The following is a 16263-nucleotide window of genomic DNA, read 5'->3' on the forward strand; positions in this document are numbered from 1 at the left end:
GCAGAATCTCCTTCTTTTCCTCCTTCAGAAGAGAAGTTAAAATGCTTCTAATGAACAAATTCACATCCTAAGACTTTAATTCATATGGAACTATTAGCCACATATGTTATCCTATATACCACTGTCTACCTCTTTTGTATTGACTGTCAAATATTGAATGTATGTATATTACCCCAATCATCGACTGTTTAAAAACAGAGCAATGTAAAGTAAAATGGTGCAACTGTGCCTGCATTGAGGCTAGGAAGCACACTGTGTGACAGCACAGTGAGAGAGCAGGAATGTGCCATGCATTAGTAAATATGGCGCATTCCTGCTATCTCCATTTGATGCAGCATAGCAAGTTGTCTTGCTGCATACTGCTCTGTCAAATATTGAAAAATCTGGTCCCAGGTGAGAGATGACCGCAGCAGCTCGGCAAGGATGTTTGGAGAAGTAGGAAATTTAAGCTCCTCTAAAATTGAAAGGTGAAAGACATCAGATGCTTGTGGACATGCTTTCTGTTGAGATTACACTAAAGACCTTCTGGTCTACACGAGGGATGCTGTTGTTGTTACATAACTTGACAACAAAGCAGCAAATTCATATTAAGCTGCAGTGCACGAGGGAGTTACAGGCTAATCATTTAGTAATTTGTGATAATATGTTCAATCTATTCAATTTACTACTTTTTATTGCAGAGTTATCCTTTATTGTGATGATAATCTTAATGCACATAGTTCATATTAGATTAGCATATCATGATCACTAATTGTTATAAATACTAAGGTTTGTGTGTATACTGATTTCTGGGTGTTGGAGGTGCGATCCTTCGTTTATACCCTGTAAAGGATTCTCTGGTAGATCTGCCAAATTCCTACCACCTCAATAATCATTGTGGCCAAAGGAAGGGTAGGAAATAACTGTCTATTGCATTTTATTCTTTAGAGACCAGGGCCTTGCCCCAAAATGAAGTAGGTTTTATAATAGAGAGAACAAAAGTGGCCCAATCCCTTACGGGGCAGGAACTCCCACATTCTGTTACATACTAATACTGTTTCAGAGGCATCTACAGTGATTTTAAGATCATCCTCAGAAAAGACGTCCCTTCACGACCAGCACCCTACTTCTCTTGCTTTGGACAGAGACAAGGCAGAACATTATATGCCAACCTCGCTCCTTCCTGGAGGCAGTAAACTTTTGGATAAATGGACTAATGGCATTCTATGCGATTTTTTTGAACTGCAATACACTTCTGCACCAGACTAGATTTTAAGTTGGTTGCCGCACTGAGGCAGCTCTTATGCAGGCAATGGAAGACCTAAAGAAAACTCTGGACCAAGTGGATCCACTACGCTCATTTTGATGGACATGAGCTCAGCTTTCAACATGGTCTCCCACCCAATTCTCTGCCAGAGGCTGGAAAACATTGTGGTCACAGGAGCAGCTTAACATCTGTCTGGAAAAGGTTTTCAAGTGGATAGCTTCCAGGTGCCTCAATTTAAATGGGGACATGACTGAGGTAATGGTGACAGAAAACAATCCAGCACTCTTGGACCAATTACTCTGGCCGTCACACTTGGGGGAACATCCCCACCCAAGTCCAAAGTAAGGAGCCTAGGTGTCACCCTAGACAAAGACCCGACAAAGGCCGTTCAAGCATAAAAGGTGTCAGGCACATGCTTTGGCCTCTTGTGGTCTCTTCGGAAGACAGTCAAATTGCTGTTATGGAGAGGTGGAGGACAGTGATCCAGGGATTAATACTCTACCGACTGGACTACAGCAATTCACTCTACCTCGGTGTTTTGAATGTGGCTTCTCACCAATAAGCCACACCCAATCCCTGCACTCCCACCTGGGAGGCAAATATACCACTGCACCTTTGAATAATATACACTTTTGAGCATGTCTTACCACCCCTGGCACAACAAGACTTCAACACAAAACAAACAGCACCTTTTGAAAAGGGGTTTTATTTAACAAAATGCAAAGACTATCACTTTTTGAATAAGGCTTGGGGTTTATTACATAATACTCTCTAAACAAAGGCTATCTCAGATGCCAAATGCACAAGATTCAAATATATGTAGCAAACCTATAATCTGAAGGCTTGAATCAATAACTGAGCAAACTATAATCTAAGTGGCATGAATCAATAATTATACTGATAAATAAACAAGCAATAACTGATATAAGATAAGGTACACTGGATGTCCTGCAAAAGGTCAAAAAGATAGACATATATATAGAGCAGAGGAGTACTCTGGATGTGCATCTCCCGCACCACAAAGAAAACACCTCCAATGATCAAAGAACCACACAACTAAATACTTCACCTGGTACATACACAGCCAACTTCTGACCAGGGAATCACAGCCGGGGATCAGAGCTCAGCAAGCCAGGGTTCAATCCAAGATAGACATGTCTGCCGTCGCACGGAATCCATACTCCCAAACTCCAGCCAGAACAGTGGAGACTCCCCTTTTTAATACAAATCCGAACATAACGAAGCTTCTAGCAAGCCTCGCCCCCTCGTTCTCATGAGAGCCCTTACCAGTCTGCTCCAAGGCCACGGCATCGGTTGATCAGGCCTTTGCTATGGCTTTGAGACGGACCATGTACATTCCTCTGATAAGAACCGGTTTTCTCTAGTCAGTAAAGTGCGAAAAACAAGAGGAAGAGCAGAACATGCCCTCCCCACTTTGCAGCTATGTGCAAGCACAGAAAATAGCTTCAGTCATGAAAATTGAGTTAGTTAGGCCAGGCACACAGAAAGGCCCAAAGCAAGATGGAATTGAAAAGCAAGATGACATGAAAGCATGTCAAAGCTAAGCACTGCCTTAAAGAAGAACTCATAATTCTCACCAATGCACAATACAATACACATTCCTGCACAACTGCACGCCTTCAGATGCACATCCCACACGTTCTGCTCTTGGCAAGACTTTTCCACTCCGTAACAGCTCCCATTGAAAGACAGCAAGATTATAAAACAGAAGAGAAGCAGGCATATGCAGGACCATCCTACATTAAGGCTAGGGTAAAATAACACACTAAAATCAATTAAAATGGTGGTAGTTGGAGGTCATCATAGGGTGCCAGACTACAAAAGTAGCTCTTTCACTACACTCGGCAGCCCATCATATGCCATCAGAAAGCTTCAGGTCGCCCAGAATGCTGCAGCCAGAGCATTGATGGGACTGCCAAAAACACAATCTGGCAGAAGCAGCCTTGGTGCAACTTCATTGGCTGCCAATGAAAGAGAGTACAATTTAAGGCCCTCGGCATAGCCCACAGGGTATAACACTCTCAGGGGCCCTTCAACATTTTGTCACTCTCTATACTACCTCCTAGAGACTTAAGATCAAACAATCTTTCTCTGCTAACCATTCTCAGATTTAGGAGAACAAGAGGAGGCAGAGAGCAAGAGGTGGTGGACGGTCCTTCAGTTACCTCATCTCAAAACTCTGAAACACTCTTCCCATTAATCTAATATGAGATCGGAATTTACGCAGCTGTAGGAAACACCTGAAAATTCACCTTTTCACCAAAGCAGAGTAAACCTCCCAGATGTCCACACTGTGTTGCTGCCAGTGCCGGGAAGCCCGTATTTGGGTAGTTGAGCATTCTATAAATATTATATAATTATAATAATCTTGCCAACAGGCTCATTGGTTCTGGAGGTTGTTGGCACATCTGCATTCAGACTGCAGCCAAAAAAGTGTAAAAATCTATGTAATCTATGCACCCAGGATCTGGTTCAGCCTAACCGTATCCATCATGACTGCCCCAATGCTGAAGACTCGCAGCTTTAAAGAACACCACATTGTGATAATTTAAGTTTTAAAACCCACTTCCTTCCCTATTAATTGTTGACTTTATTCTTGTCTTTGACCATGTACAGCGCTCTGCTGTCTTTTGGCTGGGGTTGTGCTCTATGGAAATACCATATATATACATGCATACAAGGTATATAAAGTGGTTAGTTAAACAGAACCTTTTAACTAAGTTAAGTTCAACTAAGACGTTTCTATTCAGACTATTAAATATGTTGAGACAGTTGAGTGGATTAGAGTGCCTAAGGCACATAATTGTGTGTAACCTATAGCAATCACTCAGCCTTTTTAATCCTTCTAAGGTCAATAACAAAAATATCTCTTAATCATGGGATAAAAGTCACAGCCTATGAAGGCTGTTTGTGAATATGAACACAATTCAGTTTCCAGCACAATCCAACACTGAGAAGTGAGTATACGGTGCACACAAGCCCGGGCCACATGGATAGGGTAGCAGACATTTCAATTTAAAATGATTAAATAATTGGTCAATATAAATATTTAATACACCCACTTGTTCCTTCGATTAAGAGTGCTGACGATACAAGGAAATTAGCATCCATCCAAACGAACACCCAGGCCCTCCAACTGCTTTAGTCTAAGTGCCTAAACTGTAAATATTTCGGAAATGTAAGCAGTTTTTAATAAGTGTCCAGTTATAAACTTTCCCAGCTAAGTCATCTATCTCGATATCAGCTCTGCTATCTATGACACATTTTTAAAACACTCGCCGACCACTGCTATGGCACTCCGAAGGTTCAAAACAAACTCAAACCCCTCTCTCCTCCTTGCTCTCTTCAGAACTTCCATCCAAACCCTAATAGCCACAAGGAGGAATGAAAAACTCTTCAACTAGGCATTGAATTAGATCTTACCCACCATCCAAAATCTAACAAATACTACATTCAGCTAAATGTCTCTACATCAGGCAAACTACAGTGCACACTGGCAAAGAACTGCACATTGCTGAACAGACATACGCAGCATTGACGTCCCAATTCCATTACGCTGAGGTAATCTCCTATGATAATACCCCACCAAGCCTACGGTTTCACAAACATGTCAGGAGACAGACAGAATGCAATGGTTTTTGTGTTGTTTGCGAGCAACTGCACACATGGTACAAGCTCATCTTCAACCTGTTGTACACTTACCTCTTTATTGATGAAGCAGTACAGGATGCCAACCAACAGCCCCTGCGGAGAACAGAAGGCAAATCTTAAAGATATTCATGATGAGAAAGGGAACATCGTTTGCAGTATCTCTAGTTTATATTTAATTGAACCAGTATATCAAAAACAATTTCAAAGACATTTAAATGTAGTTAAATGACAAATTTGTACTACGTTTAATTTTGTCACTACTACTTTCCATTCTAGGTGGAATAATCATACATGCGTTGTTTGAGTTACCTCTATTGCATGGCGTTATCATTATTTTTTTTAAATCACGTGAATATGAATGATTTTTGATTGATACGAATATCATTTTGAGAAAACGACTTTGTAAAAGGAACATTATTGTTGGCTAATAAGATCACACATCAGTATGCTATGAAATACATAACAAAAGTCCCATAAAACACTTTAGACAAAGGGATATTATGCCTGTGATCAAAATCCTAAAATAGTGGGACTTTCAGGAGAATATAACATTTTACATGTGTTGGCTTTTGCGACTAAAGGTTTTCAAATACATCTAGGACATCAATGAGGAAGGTCAAGCTTATTTTGCATTTTATTAATTTGACAGGCAAAAAATAATAATTTACAAACTCCTATTTCATACGAACCATTTGATCTAAAGTAAAACGGTTCACCTGAATACAAAGGGCCTCATTTATGAGAAGTGGCGCATCGCTGCGTGAAAGCAGTGATGCGCCACTTCTCAGTGCGCCCTCCTTGCGACACCAATGATGCGTCATATTTACAGTATGACGCATCATGCTGCAAGGAATGACAGATACGTCAGTATAACTGACGTATCTGTCAGCGCAAAATGTGGCGCATTGCGGGAGTTGAGTCGGAAGCCTGATGCAACTCCAGCAATGTTCCTTTCACATGGAAGGGCCTAAGTCACCCTCACACCTGCCATGAGGCAGGCGTGAGGTTTTGACGCATTGGCGGCATAGAAGAGTCGTAGTGAAATCTCATAGATTTCACTGCGACACTTCTACAGGGCGTTGTTACGACAGAACGCCCACACCTGACGCAGGTATAATGTAGCGCAGGGCTTTACAAGGTGACATCTGCCTAGATGGGTCACCTTCTAAATATGTCACAACGTGGTCAATGTTTTACGCCGCCGCATGGTCACAAAAAGTGACGCAACGGCGGCGCAAAACAGGTGCAAGGGCTCATAAATAAGCCCCCAAATGTCGGATCATGACCACTTAAACCTAGGAGCAATGCATCATGTTCACTTTTTAGCCCCTTTCTTCGTGTTGAAATCACAAATTTATCAACCTCTTTCTTGGTACTGGTCACTCCTGTGTTTGATGATTTTATATGAGAAACAAAACAAATTACACACTGAACAAGGCCACCCAATGAATCATATTTTTTTATATATATATATTTTTAAATCTAGTCGCTGTTCGTCAACAGTTCATCCACCTTCCATCTCCTGAAGGGAAGGACATACATTTTCCCTTAAGAATGCAAGGGGAATGATCTTTCATATTTTTCTTAAATGAATTGAAAATGTTCAGCTGCAAAAGCGAAGACGTTTTTCGTTCTAGGACTGTAGGCATGGATTTTGCTTGTTTAAAGCCTTCTTATTACTTAAGACACAATATCTATAGTACGCTTTAAATAATATTGCCTTAGTTTAGAATCATCCGACCAGTCTGGCCAATCAGCTAATTTCATTATATCTTCCAACTTAGCTTTAAAAAAGAGATATTTAGATGCCATAGACCCTCCAACAGAAAAGGCTCCAAACCTTGAAATGTTCATGTCAGCCAGCATATACCCATTTAACCAACTTTGGAGATGAAACCGGAGCAAATGACTTTCTGAAAGATATGTGAAACTGTTCTGCTCCCCTTGTTCTAAATTCCCTTGTTATCATATGCCTGCCTGTTTCTGACCACTGGTAATATGGCATTCCCTGGGAAGCTAGGGCATGATATGGTCTGACTACTGGATTTAGGGGCATTTGTACAAGGACTGGCGAAAACTATCGCTAACGATAGTTAGTGGCAGTTTCTTACCGCCCGTACCGCTGAAAACTATTGGCATGTTAGCGACGTATGTACAAGCCTTCGCTACTGTGGTGAAGACCGGGTTCTTCCTGCACTCATTGCTATGTTAGCATAAGTGTTTCAGAAGTTAAACGCCATCTTGCTATTTTGCCGCTTTTGCACACGACACCACAGGTAACTGTTATTATAAGTCAAACTGTTTGTTTTTTCTTCACATGAGAACGGTCTGTTTTTCACATCTCTATACTTACATGGCAACCTTAGTCTAAACACTGTGTGCAGAAGCCTTCAAGGTCAAATAAAAATGTATGCTATTGAATTCAGGTTGATCGGCCCACGCGCTGGACACAACAAACTCACAGCTGCAAATATCTGAAACTCGGGTGCCTTTAATATTGCATTGCATGCATGATACTGGCACTTGGAGAAAACCTTTCTATCTACAGAGAGCGTTGCTGATTCTGTGATGTGATTCACCTAATTATTATTATAAAACTAGCTTCTAGCCAGGGGAGGGTGGTACACAAGGCGCTATAAGACCTGTTTCCACTATCATTATAATATGATTTCTCCCTTTGTGTTTTATGGAATTGTAACAATGCTGATTGTTTTATTTCTAATCAGTTGTCTGCTTATGTTAGCCAAAGTACTGCATCTTAGAGCACGTAGTTAAAAATAAACATTTTAAACTTTTCCGTGTCTCAGATTACTCATGTTGTGGACTTAGATGAGAATAAAGACGAAAGAGTGTTCTTGATTCCCACCATTCCTGAGAGTACCGTAAGTCGCTTGTTCTGGGTTGTCTAATCATTGGTTGCTTCGCTGTAGTACGGAGAACGAATGAGACACTGATGCTAATCGGATAGGGGTTCTGGGTTCCTGAGGTGAGTTTTTTGGTACACCACAATTCACTGAGGTCCTGGTTTACTGCGCATAGTTCTGTGCATGAGCAGAATCCCCGCAACACTACATGGTGATAGCTTTAGGGATTGGCAGGGAAAACTGCCGCTAACATTAGCGCGATGGCGATAGGAATTTCGGCGTTAGCGATTGAAATCCAACTAAAGGCCCATTAGTGGCAAAAAAATGCATGATAGTCAGCCCAACTCAAGTTTTTTTTTTGCCTCTAATGGAAAAATAGCCTATCAGTCGACCGGCAATAGAAAATAGACAAAAAAAACTATGACATGCAGAATGGAGCAGCCAGGGCCAAGTGCAGCGCACATCAACAACCCCCTCAAGCCAAACCAAAAGCACAGGTGCACCACACATTAAGAAAATGGGAGAGATACTAATATAATTCATTCCCGACGTCAAAGTTATTCAAAAAAGTTCATTTTTTTATTCAAAAGATTTATAATAGTTCTCATTTAAAAACAACGAATTGTAAATACAGTCTGTTCTTGACAACACAGCCGACGCGTTTCGTCCTTGAAGCGGACTTCTTCAGGGCTGTTTAGACACAAACATATAAATATACATAAGCATAGATATAAAACAAAATATACATAATATACATACATATATATACAACCCACACCTTTGTGTGCTACAAACTACTTAGATAACAATTTTTTGTAATTTTTTGTAGTTTTCCGTGAATTTTTTCCTTTTTCTACACATGTATCATCATGTTACCGGTTACATAACTTATTCCTAATCCCTAAGCATTTTCATTACATGTGATTCATCTTGTTTGCTTACAACATATACAGCTCTGTATTGTTGTTTTTAACAATAATTTAATATCCAAGTTTTGACACAGATCAAGCGAAGGGGGATGATGTATACACTAAGCAAAACAGAGGAGTGAGAGAAGGGAATCAAGTTTAGCAATCCCCAAGTAAAGGAAAGAGAATAGAGGCAGGAGCAGTAACAACACTTGTTGTATAGGACAGTCCCAGTCACCTATATAGGGTCTCAGTCATTATCGTACCCAGGCTATGGATCATATGCAATTTCAAATCTGGGTGATGGGAAACTAGGATAATTAATTCCTTAAGGTTCATCTTAGGTTTTACAAAAGGACGAAGACACGTAAATACGTACTGGTACCCACCATATAATAAGGTGCACGAGTCATTCAATTCTATTCTGCAAGGAAAGGAACAATGCCAATCCAAAGGTAACCGTGGTGAGATTCCCCGGATTCTTATATGTGCCGAATCTGTCTACAAATAAGAGAAAGCTATGATGGTCAGCATTCATAAGGGCTAAAAACGGATGCTGCCCTATCTTGTAAAATAACAGCCCTAAAGTTATATACTTACATATGGGCGTGATATTCTTATACGATCACCATAGAGTTTAAAAAAGGATGACCATGTCACATCATTCCAAGTTCTTTCAAGTATATTCTTGTTATGTAAAAAGCGAACAGTCTTCACAGTCTATAACAAGAAATAGATAGTTTGTGAAGCAATCTTATGATAGTATAACACAAAATAGTCTCATTGTACCGTAAAGTCACCACCTAAGAGTTCTATATGTGTGCCAGCTCATAAAAAAATTTCGTGCCCAAGCAAGCACAGTCTCTCCTAGGACTTAGGGTATCAGGCCAATAGTTTATATATTAGACCCCCTAGAGGATGACAAAGCAGGAGAGACACAGGTACCCTATCAAATGAATAAGCTCTCATGGCAATAAGGAACATCCAGCGCCAATAATGAAGTGTGTTCCATGTCGCTAATAGATATATTCGCCCTTAGTTCTACTGCGCGCTTGGATTAAGGGATTATGCAGCTCCTGGTTCCTTTTGTATCACTAACAGCAAGGCAATATATAATCCAACCTACGAACTGGTGTAATATCCATATTTCTAAAAAAACCAATCCATAATACACAAAACGAAAGAGTCAAACAATGGGACAGCTTCCAGACCCTCTTCCGCTGTACCTATTCACTTAAGTTAAGTTTTAATTCCAAAGTTACTTTCGTAGTCAAGCCTACCAGAATACGGCTGTGATGAACTCCCGACGGTCTCGATAATAACGGCTGGCGGGCAACAGGAAGTGTGGAGAACAAAAGTGTTGTATTAACGCGGCAATCCTATTGTCAATACTATATCTCTCTTTCACTAGCATAAAATATGGCATGGTCTTTTGCAAGAACTAAAGTGCTCGCCACTTATATTCATTGGCGTCATATGAGTATATAATGTTTAAACAAACTAACATTACACACTTTCTTAATGACCATAGACTGCCCTCAAGAGTAAAAATGTGCCTTTTACACATAATTATTGGCGCTATATGACGTGTATTGACTTGCAGCTTAAACCAACTTGATTTAGAAAATAAAACGACCGTTCTGATTTATTTCAACCTGTTCCAAGATGGCTGCCATATATGCCATCCCTTGCGGGGATAGTGACCGGTCCGTTACTTTCATCTCTTTCTTAAACGGAAAGTTAAATATAGAAATATGAATCACTTTGAGCTCACTCTGTATACATAGATGTTGTAGCTAGGTCAACCGATATAGTATTGACAATAGGATTGCCGCGTTAATACAACACTCAAAAATGGCCGCCCCATTGGAAGACATCTCACATATAAAACGTGAGGACACTCACGATGCTGACCATGATTAATTTCAGGTGTTACCTATAGTAGCCAATCACCACGTATACTTAAGGCATAGGAATGGCCTCTCATTTGTTCTCCACACTTCCTGTTGCCCGCCAGCCGTTATTATCGAGACCGTCGGGAGTTCATCACAGCCGTATTCTGGTAGGCTTGACTACGAAAGTAACTTTGGAATTAAAACTTAATTTAAGTGAATAGGTACAGCGGGAGAGGGTCTGGAAGCTGTCCCATTGTTTGACTCTTTCGTTTTGTGTATTATGGATTGTTTTTTTTTAGAAATATGGATATTACACCAGTTCGTAGGTTGGATTATATATTGCCTTGCTGTTAGTGATACAAAGGGAACCAGGAGCTGCATAATCCCTTAATCCAAGCGCGCAGTAGAACTAAGGGCGAATATATCTATTAGCGACATGGAACACACTTCATTATTGGCGCTGGATGTTCCTTATTGCCATGAGAGCTTATTCATTTGATAGGGTACCTGTGTCTCTCCTGCTTTGTCATCCTCTAGGGGGTCTAATATATAAACTATTGGCCTGATACCCTAAGTCCTAGGGGAGACTGTGCTTGCTTGGGCACGAAATTTTTTTATGAGCTGGCACACATATAGAACTCTTAGGTGGTGACTTTACGGTACAATGAGACTATTTTGTGTTATACTATCATAAGATTGCTTCACAAACTATCTATTTCTTGTTATAGACTGTGAAGACTGTTCGCTTTTTACATAACAAGAATATACTTGAAAGAACTTGGAATGATGTGACATGGTCATCCTTTTTTAAACTCTATGGTGATCGTATAAGAATATCACGCCCATATGTAAGTATATAACTTTAGGGCTGTTATTTTACAAGATAGGGCAGCATCCGTTTTTAGCCCTTATGAATGCTGACCATCATAGCTTTCTCTTATTTGTAGAAAGATTCGGCACATATAAGAATCCGGGGAATCTCACCACGGTTACCTTTGGATTGGCATTGTTCCTTTCCTTGCAGAATAGAATTGAATGACTCGTGCACCTTATTATATGGTGGGTACCAGTACGTATTTACGTGTCTTCGTCCTTTTGTAAAACCTAAGATGAACCTTAAGGAATTAATTATCCTAGTTTCCCATCACCCAGATTTGAAATTGCATATGATCCATAGCCTGGGTACGATAACGACTGAGACCCTATATAGGTGACTGGGACTGTCCTATACAACAAGTGTTGTTACTCCTCCTGCCTCTATTCTCTTTCCTTTACTTGGGGATTGCTAAACTTGATTCCCTTCTCTCACTCCTCTGTTTTGCTTAGTGTATACATCATCCCCCTTCGCTTGATCTGTGTCAAAACTTGGATATTAAATTATTGTTAAAAACAACAATACAGCGCTGTATATGTTGTAAGCAAACAAGATGAATCACATGTAATGAAAATGCTTAGGGATTAGGAATAAGTTATGTAACCGGTAACATGATGATACATGTGTAGAAAAAGGAAATAATTCACGGAAAACTACAAAAAATTACCAAAAATTGTTAACTAAGTAGTTTGTAGCACACAAAGGTGTGGGTTGTATATATATGTTTGTATATTATGTATATTTTGTTTTATATCTATGCTTATGTATATTTATATGTTTGTGTCTAAACAGCCCTGAAGACGTCCGCTTCAAGGACGAAACGCGTCGGCTGTGTTGTCAAGAACAGACTGTATTTACAATTCGTTGTTTTTAAATGAGAACTATTATAAATCTTTTGAATAAAAAAATGAACTTTTTTGAATAACTTTGACGTCGGGAATGAATTATATTAGTATCTCTCCCATTTTCTTAATGTGTGGTGCACCTGTGCTTTTGGTTTGAAATTGTTAGGTCTGCTTGGACTTGCATTGTATCAGTGGGTGCGATCCAGTGTGCACACTCACCCCTAGCAACTACATAGGGACATGAATACAGAAGGGATAGCAGCTTAGGTGCTGGCCTATAGAGGGCTCCACTGATTTGGTATGCTTCATACCTTTCTTTTGCAAACCCCCTCAAGCCACCCAACATCCAGGATGACCAGAATGAGAGCCTGGATGCCTCTCTGGACCTGCGCCTGGAGCCTGGATGCCTTGCTGGAACTGTGCCTGGAGCCTGGATGCCCTGCTGGACCTGCGCCTGGAGCCTGGATGCCTCGCTGGACCTGCGTCTGGAGCCTGGATCCCTCGCTGGACCTGCGTCTGGAGCCTGGATGCCTCACAGGACCTGCATCTGGAGCCTGGATGCCTCACTGGACCTGCGTCTGGAGCCTGGAGTGGCATGCGGAGGAGCTGTGGAGTGAATCCACCACTACACCTGGTGCACGGAGGGGATTACCAACGGTGGGCGGCGCCTCTCTGCATCATAGGCCAGATGATGTTGCACTGGCCGGACACTGTGGCGGGTGAGGCCCCTGAGCTGCGCCATACTTCTGTGGCGGGAGCGCTGCAATTTCACGCCTAAGGGGACCCTGCTGCATCAACTGCATCAGGAGGTTCACCAGCAGACTTGGCGGCGACTGCTTTACCCCGGCTTGTTAAATCCCACCTCGCTGAGGCTCCTGCTGGCTGAGCCACAGATTTGTATAGAGTGCAATGGATTGCACCATGGTGTCAATGTGCAGGTAAGGAGAAGGTGGGATGCGTAGCGGAGGAAGGCCGGGGGTTGAGTCTGTAGGACGGTGTAATCTGACTGCATGGTTGCCCCCACTTTTTTCTTGGTGTTTTGATGGTTTTTGACTTAGTTTGGCTGGGAACCTGCTATTCAGGTCCCCAGCCTATCTGCTTTCTCTTATAAATTGATTCCATGTACTTTAGGTACACTCCAGATTAGATTCTGGGGTACCCTTGTGAGTCCCTAGAATATGGTATACCATGTACTCAGGGCATAGGTACCCCAGAGGCCTACCAAGGGCTGAAGCATGTATTGTGCCACCCCTGGAAAGCCCTTCAAACTGACACCACAGGTCTGCTACTACAGCCTGGGTAAGGTGGTGCATACTCCCCTTACAGAGGTACAGGTTCACTATACCTCACCTATCACTGCACATAGTAACCTATCAGTCACCCCAACACAGGCCTTATCAATCCTGAATTATATAAATACAATTATTCTATCGGGAATTTTTAATTTCTTTTAGAAAGTTCAAAAAATATTCATTACATGTAACAGATATCAGATAAATGAGGAAAAAAGCACACACCAATAAAAAGTTTGCAATTTGGTAATTTAAGGGAATAAAGTATTATGGGCTGTCGTAATACATAAGTTCAAAAGAGCAAAATATTGGTGACTTGTGGTGATAAAGTGACATGTGATGATAAATAGTATATACAATATATTTCAAATGCGGTAAAAGTGAATAAGTAGAATAGAAAGGTACATTATTTCTTGATATGTCTTTATGCTTTTTCACATATGCTACAAGATCCTATGTGAATTAATCTGTGATCAGAAGCATTGTGTGGAACTATAAGGGTGCGTCGACGTTTCGACCCCGTGTACTGCGCAAAATATAATAAGCGTCACGGCGGGTCTTCCTCAGGACAGTGCAGATGGCTATACAGCCCAAGCGCAGATTTTGGTTAATATCTGCGGGCGAGAAGGTTTTCTCAGTCAAAGTTGTAGTCCTGGTGAATCAGGAGGAGGCCTTGAAGATTTTTGAGGTAAAAGGATGATGTCTTCAATAAATTTGGGGTTTTAAGCCAGTCGCATCATTTAGGCGATCTGTAGTTCAGCACGTCTTGTCAGCTCTCAATCCTGAAGGCAGGGTGCCTGGTTATATGTGAGAGGGTGCCCAGGCATGAGCTGAGTCCCTCTGCAGCCTTTGGAATCTCTTTTCCGGGGTTGCCAGTGGTGCAGCCTGACCATATACTCTTAAATGCATTATATCTAAAACGGTTAATGCTAACTTTGGACTGGTTGCACGGAAACATGTCGTGTTTGGTGTCAAACACCTTTGAATCATACCCCCACATCAATTCCTGATGTGAGAATATGATCCCACCCTTCTAGAGAGTCATGGCAGTACTGGTATACCAGGTACAAATCTAATAGAGCCCTGGCATCACAAATTGGATGCTGCAATCACAGACACAGGTGTGGCCTCCTGCTGCTGACTGAAACTCCGGCAAAGGGAGGCCTGGACAATAGGTTTCCTGTCACAGGGAGGTGTTACCACCTCCCAGACAGGCTTATGTGTATTGGGGCTGCGTGGGAACACTCTCAGAGTGCTTTGAAGTCCTGCACTGGGGGCACATTTGGTGTCCCTGTGCATAGTCTAGCTCAGACCGGTTCAGGGGCTTCCAGCCCCTGCTCTGGCACAAAACTGGACAAAGGAAATGAGTGTAGCCACCCCTCTTTCTAAACCCTCCCATAGGTGGGTCCACAGAGCTAGTCCAACCCCTTCCTTAGGTATATGTAAGGAACCTCTGTAGCCAGAACTTTAGATATCCTTGGACGAAACTCTGAAGCTGAATACTGGAACTTCGATGCTCTACTAAAGACTAGAGGACTGAAGAAATATCCCTTGGGGTCAAGGAGTGACTCCCCTGCTTGGCAGGCACCAATGAAGTACTTTGCCGGTATGCAACTCCGAAGCTCCCGCTGGAGTCTCAAGTATTTGCAGCCCAGAAAGAGGATTCCAGACATCTCAGAGGCCGACCCGAGTCCCCAGCAAAGCGTGGACTCGCAGCCCTCGTGAGTAGCGGTGAACCGGAACTCCTGGTCACGTGCACTTTTGCAAGTGCATTGACATCTCGACGTCTCTTGAGGCCATGCTTGGGGTTACTTATAGCCTTTACCTCGAGCAGAGAATCCACCGAAGATTGCCAGCCTAGTCACCCCGTGTGATCCATGGGCCACCATTTTGTGTTTCCTCTCGAGGCTCCTTCGCGATCCCTGGTCCGTCTACTGGTGGGTCCCTTTGAAGGCAACTTTGATTTTCTTTGGGCTTTCCTGGTTGCTCCAGAGGTGCCCTGACTTCCTACCAAGTGGTGAGTCCCTCAGACCTTGCTGGTCTGCACCGAAGCATCTTTCTTCTTTCTGCGTGGGTTGCTGTTGCCAAGGCCTGTTGTGTCCAATCCGGGCACCGATGCTGCAGCACTCAACATCCTTTGTGGGACAGCTCGAATCCAGCTCCTGGTTGTCCTCAACACCTCCTGGTCCTTGTGGCTGAAGAATCAAGCTTCACCTCCTTCACCTGAAATCACCCAACATCGGTGGGCATCCGCCTATCGTCCTGGTCACTGGCAAGTGACCCAGACTCTGTCCCCTCTGCTTTCAGGTTCTTCTCAACTTTGATCCAGGCTTGGATGTCTTCGGACACTTCACATCTTCCCGGCAGCAGCACTTCTTTGCCAGCTCCCACTGAAATCGACGACGCAACCCCACACCATTTGACACCTATGTACCCGGCTTCCCTGGGTGAGGTAACACGAGTACCACGGTGCTCCTGTGGGTGTTGACCCTAGATCTTCCTAAGTCCCAAAGGGTTTGGTCCTGACTTGTTTCTAAGTGTCCCTAATTTTTCAAAATCTAACTGCGACTTTTCCCATAGAAGCTAACGGGAGCTTGCGGCTGTGTTCTCACACTGCACACGGCCCCCGTGGGTCCCCTGTGTCACTACCTTGGGTGGTTCCTTGGG

The 16263-nt window shown here is 42.4% G+C and overlaps 1 protein-coding gene across 1 annotated transcript in view; it reads right to left on the reverse strand.

The window, feature by feature from the left end:
* GIPR (gastric inhibitory polypeptide receptor) overlaps positions 1–16263 on the reverse strand; it is a 1954711-nt gene that overhangs the window by 180653 nt on the left and 1757795 nt on the right. The window contains exon 11 of the mRNA XM_085627720.1: positions 4970–5011. Coding sequence (XP_085483846.1) covers positions 4970–5011 — 42 coding nt within the window. The remainder of the gene's footprint in view (positions 1–4969; positions 5012–16263) is intronic.

This window comes from Triturus cristatus, chromosome 9, assembly GCF_964204655.1.
Source record: "Triturus cristatus chromosome 9, aTriCri1.1, whole genome shotgun sequence".
Lineage (NCBI taxonomy): Eukaryota > Metazoa > Chordata > Amphibia > Caudata > Salamandridae > Triturus > Triturus cristatus.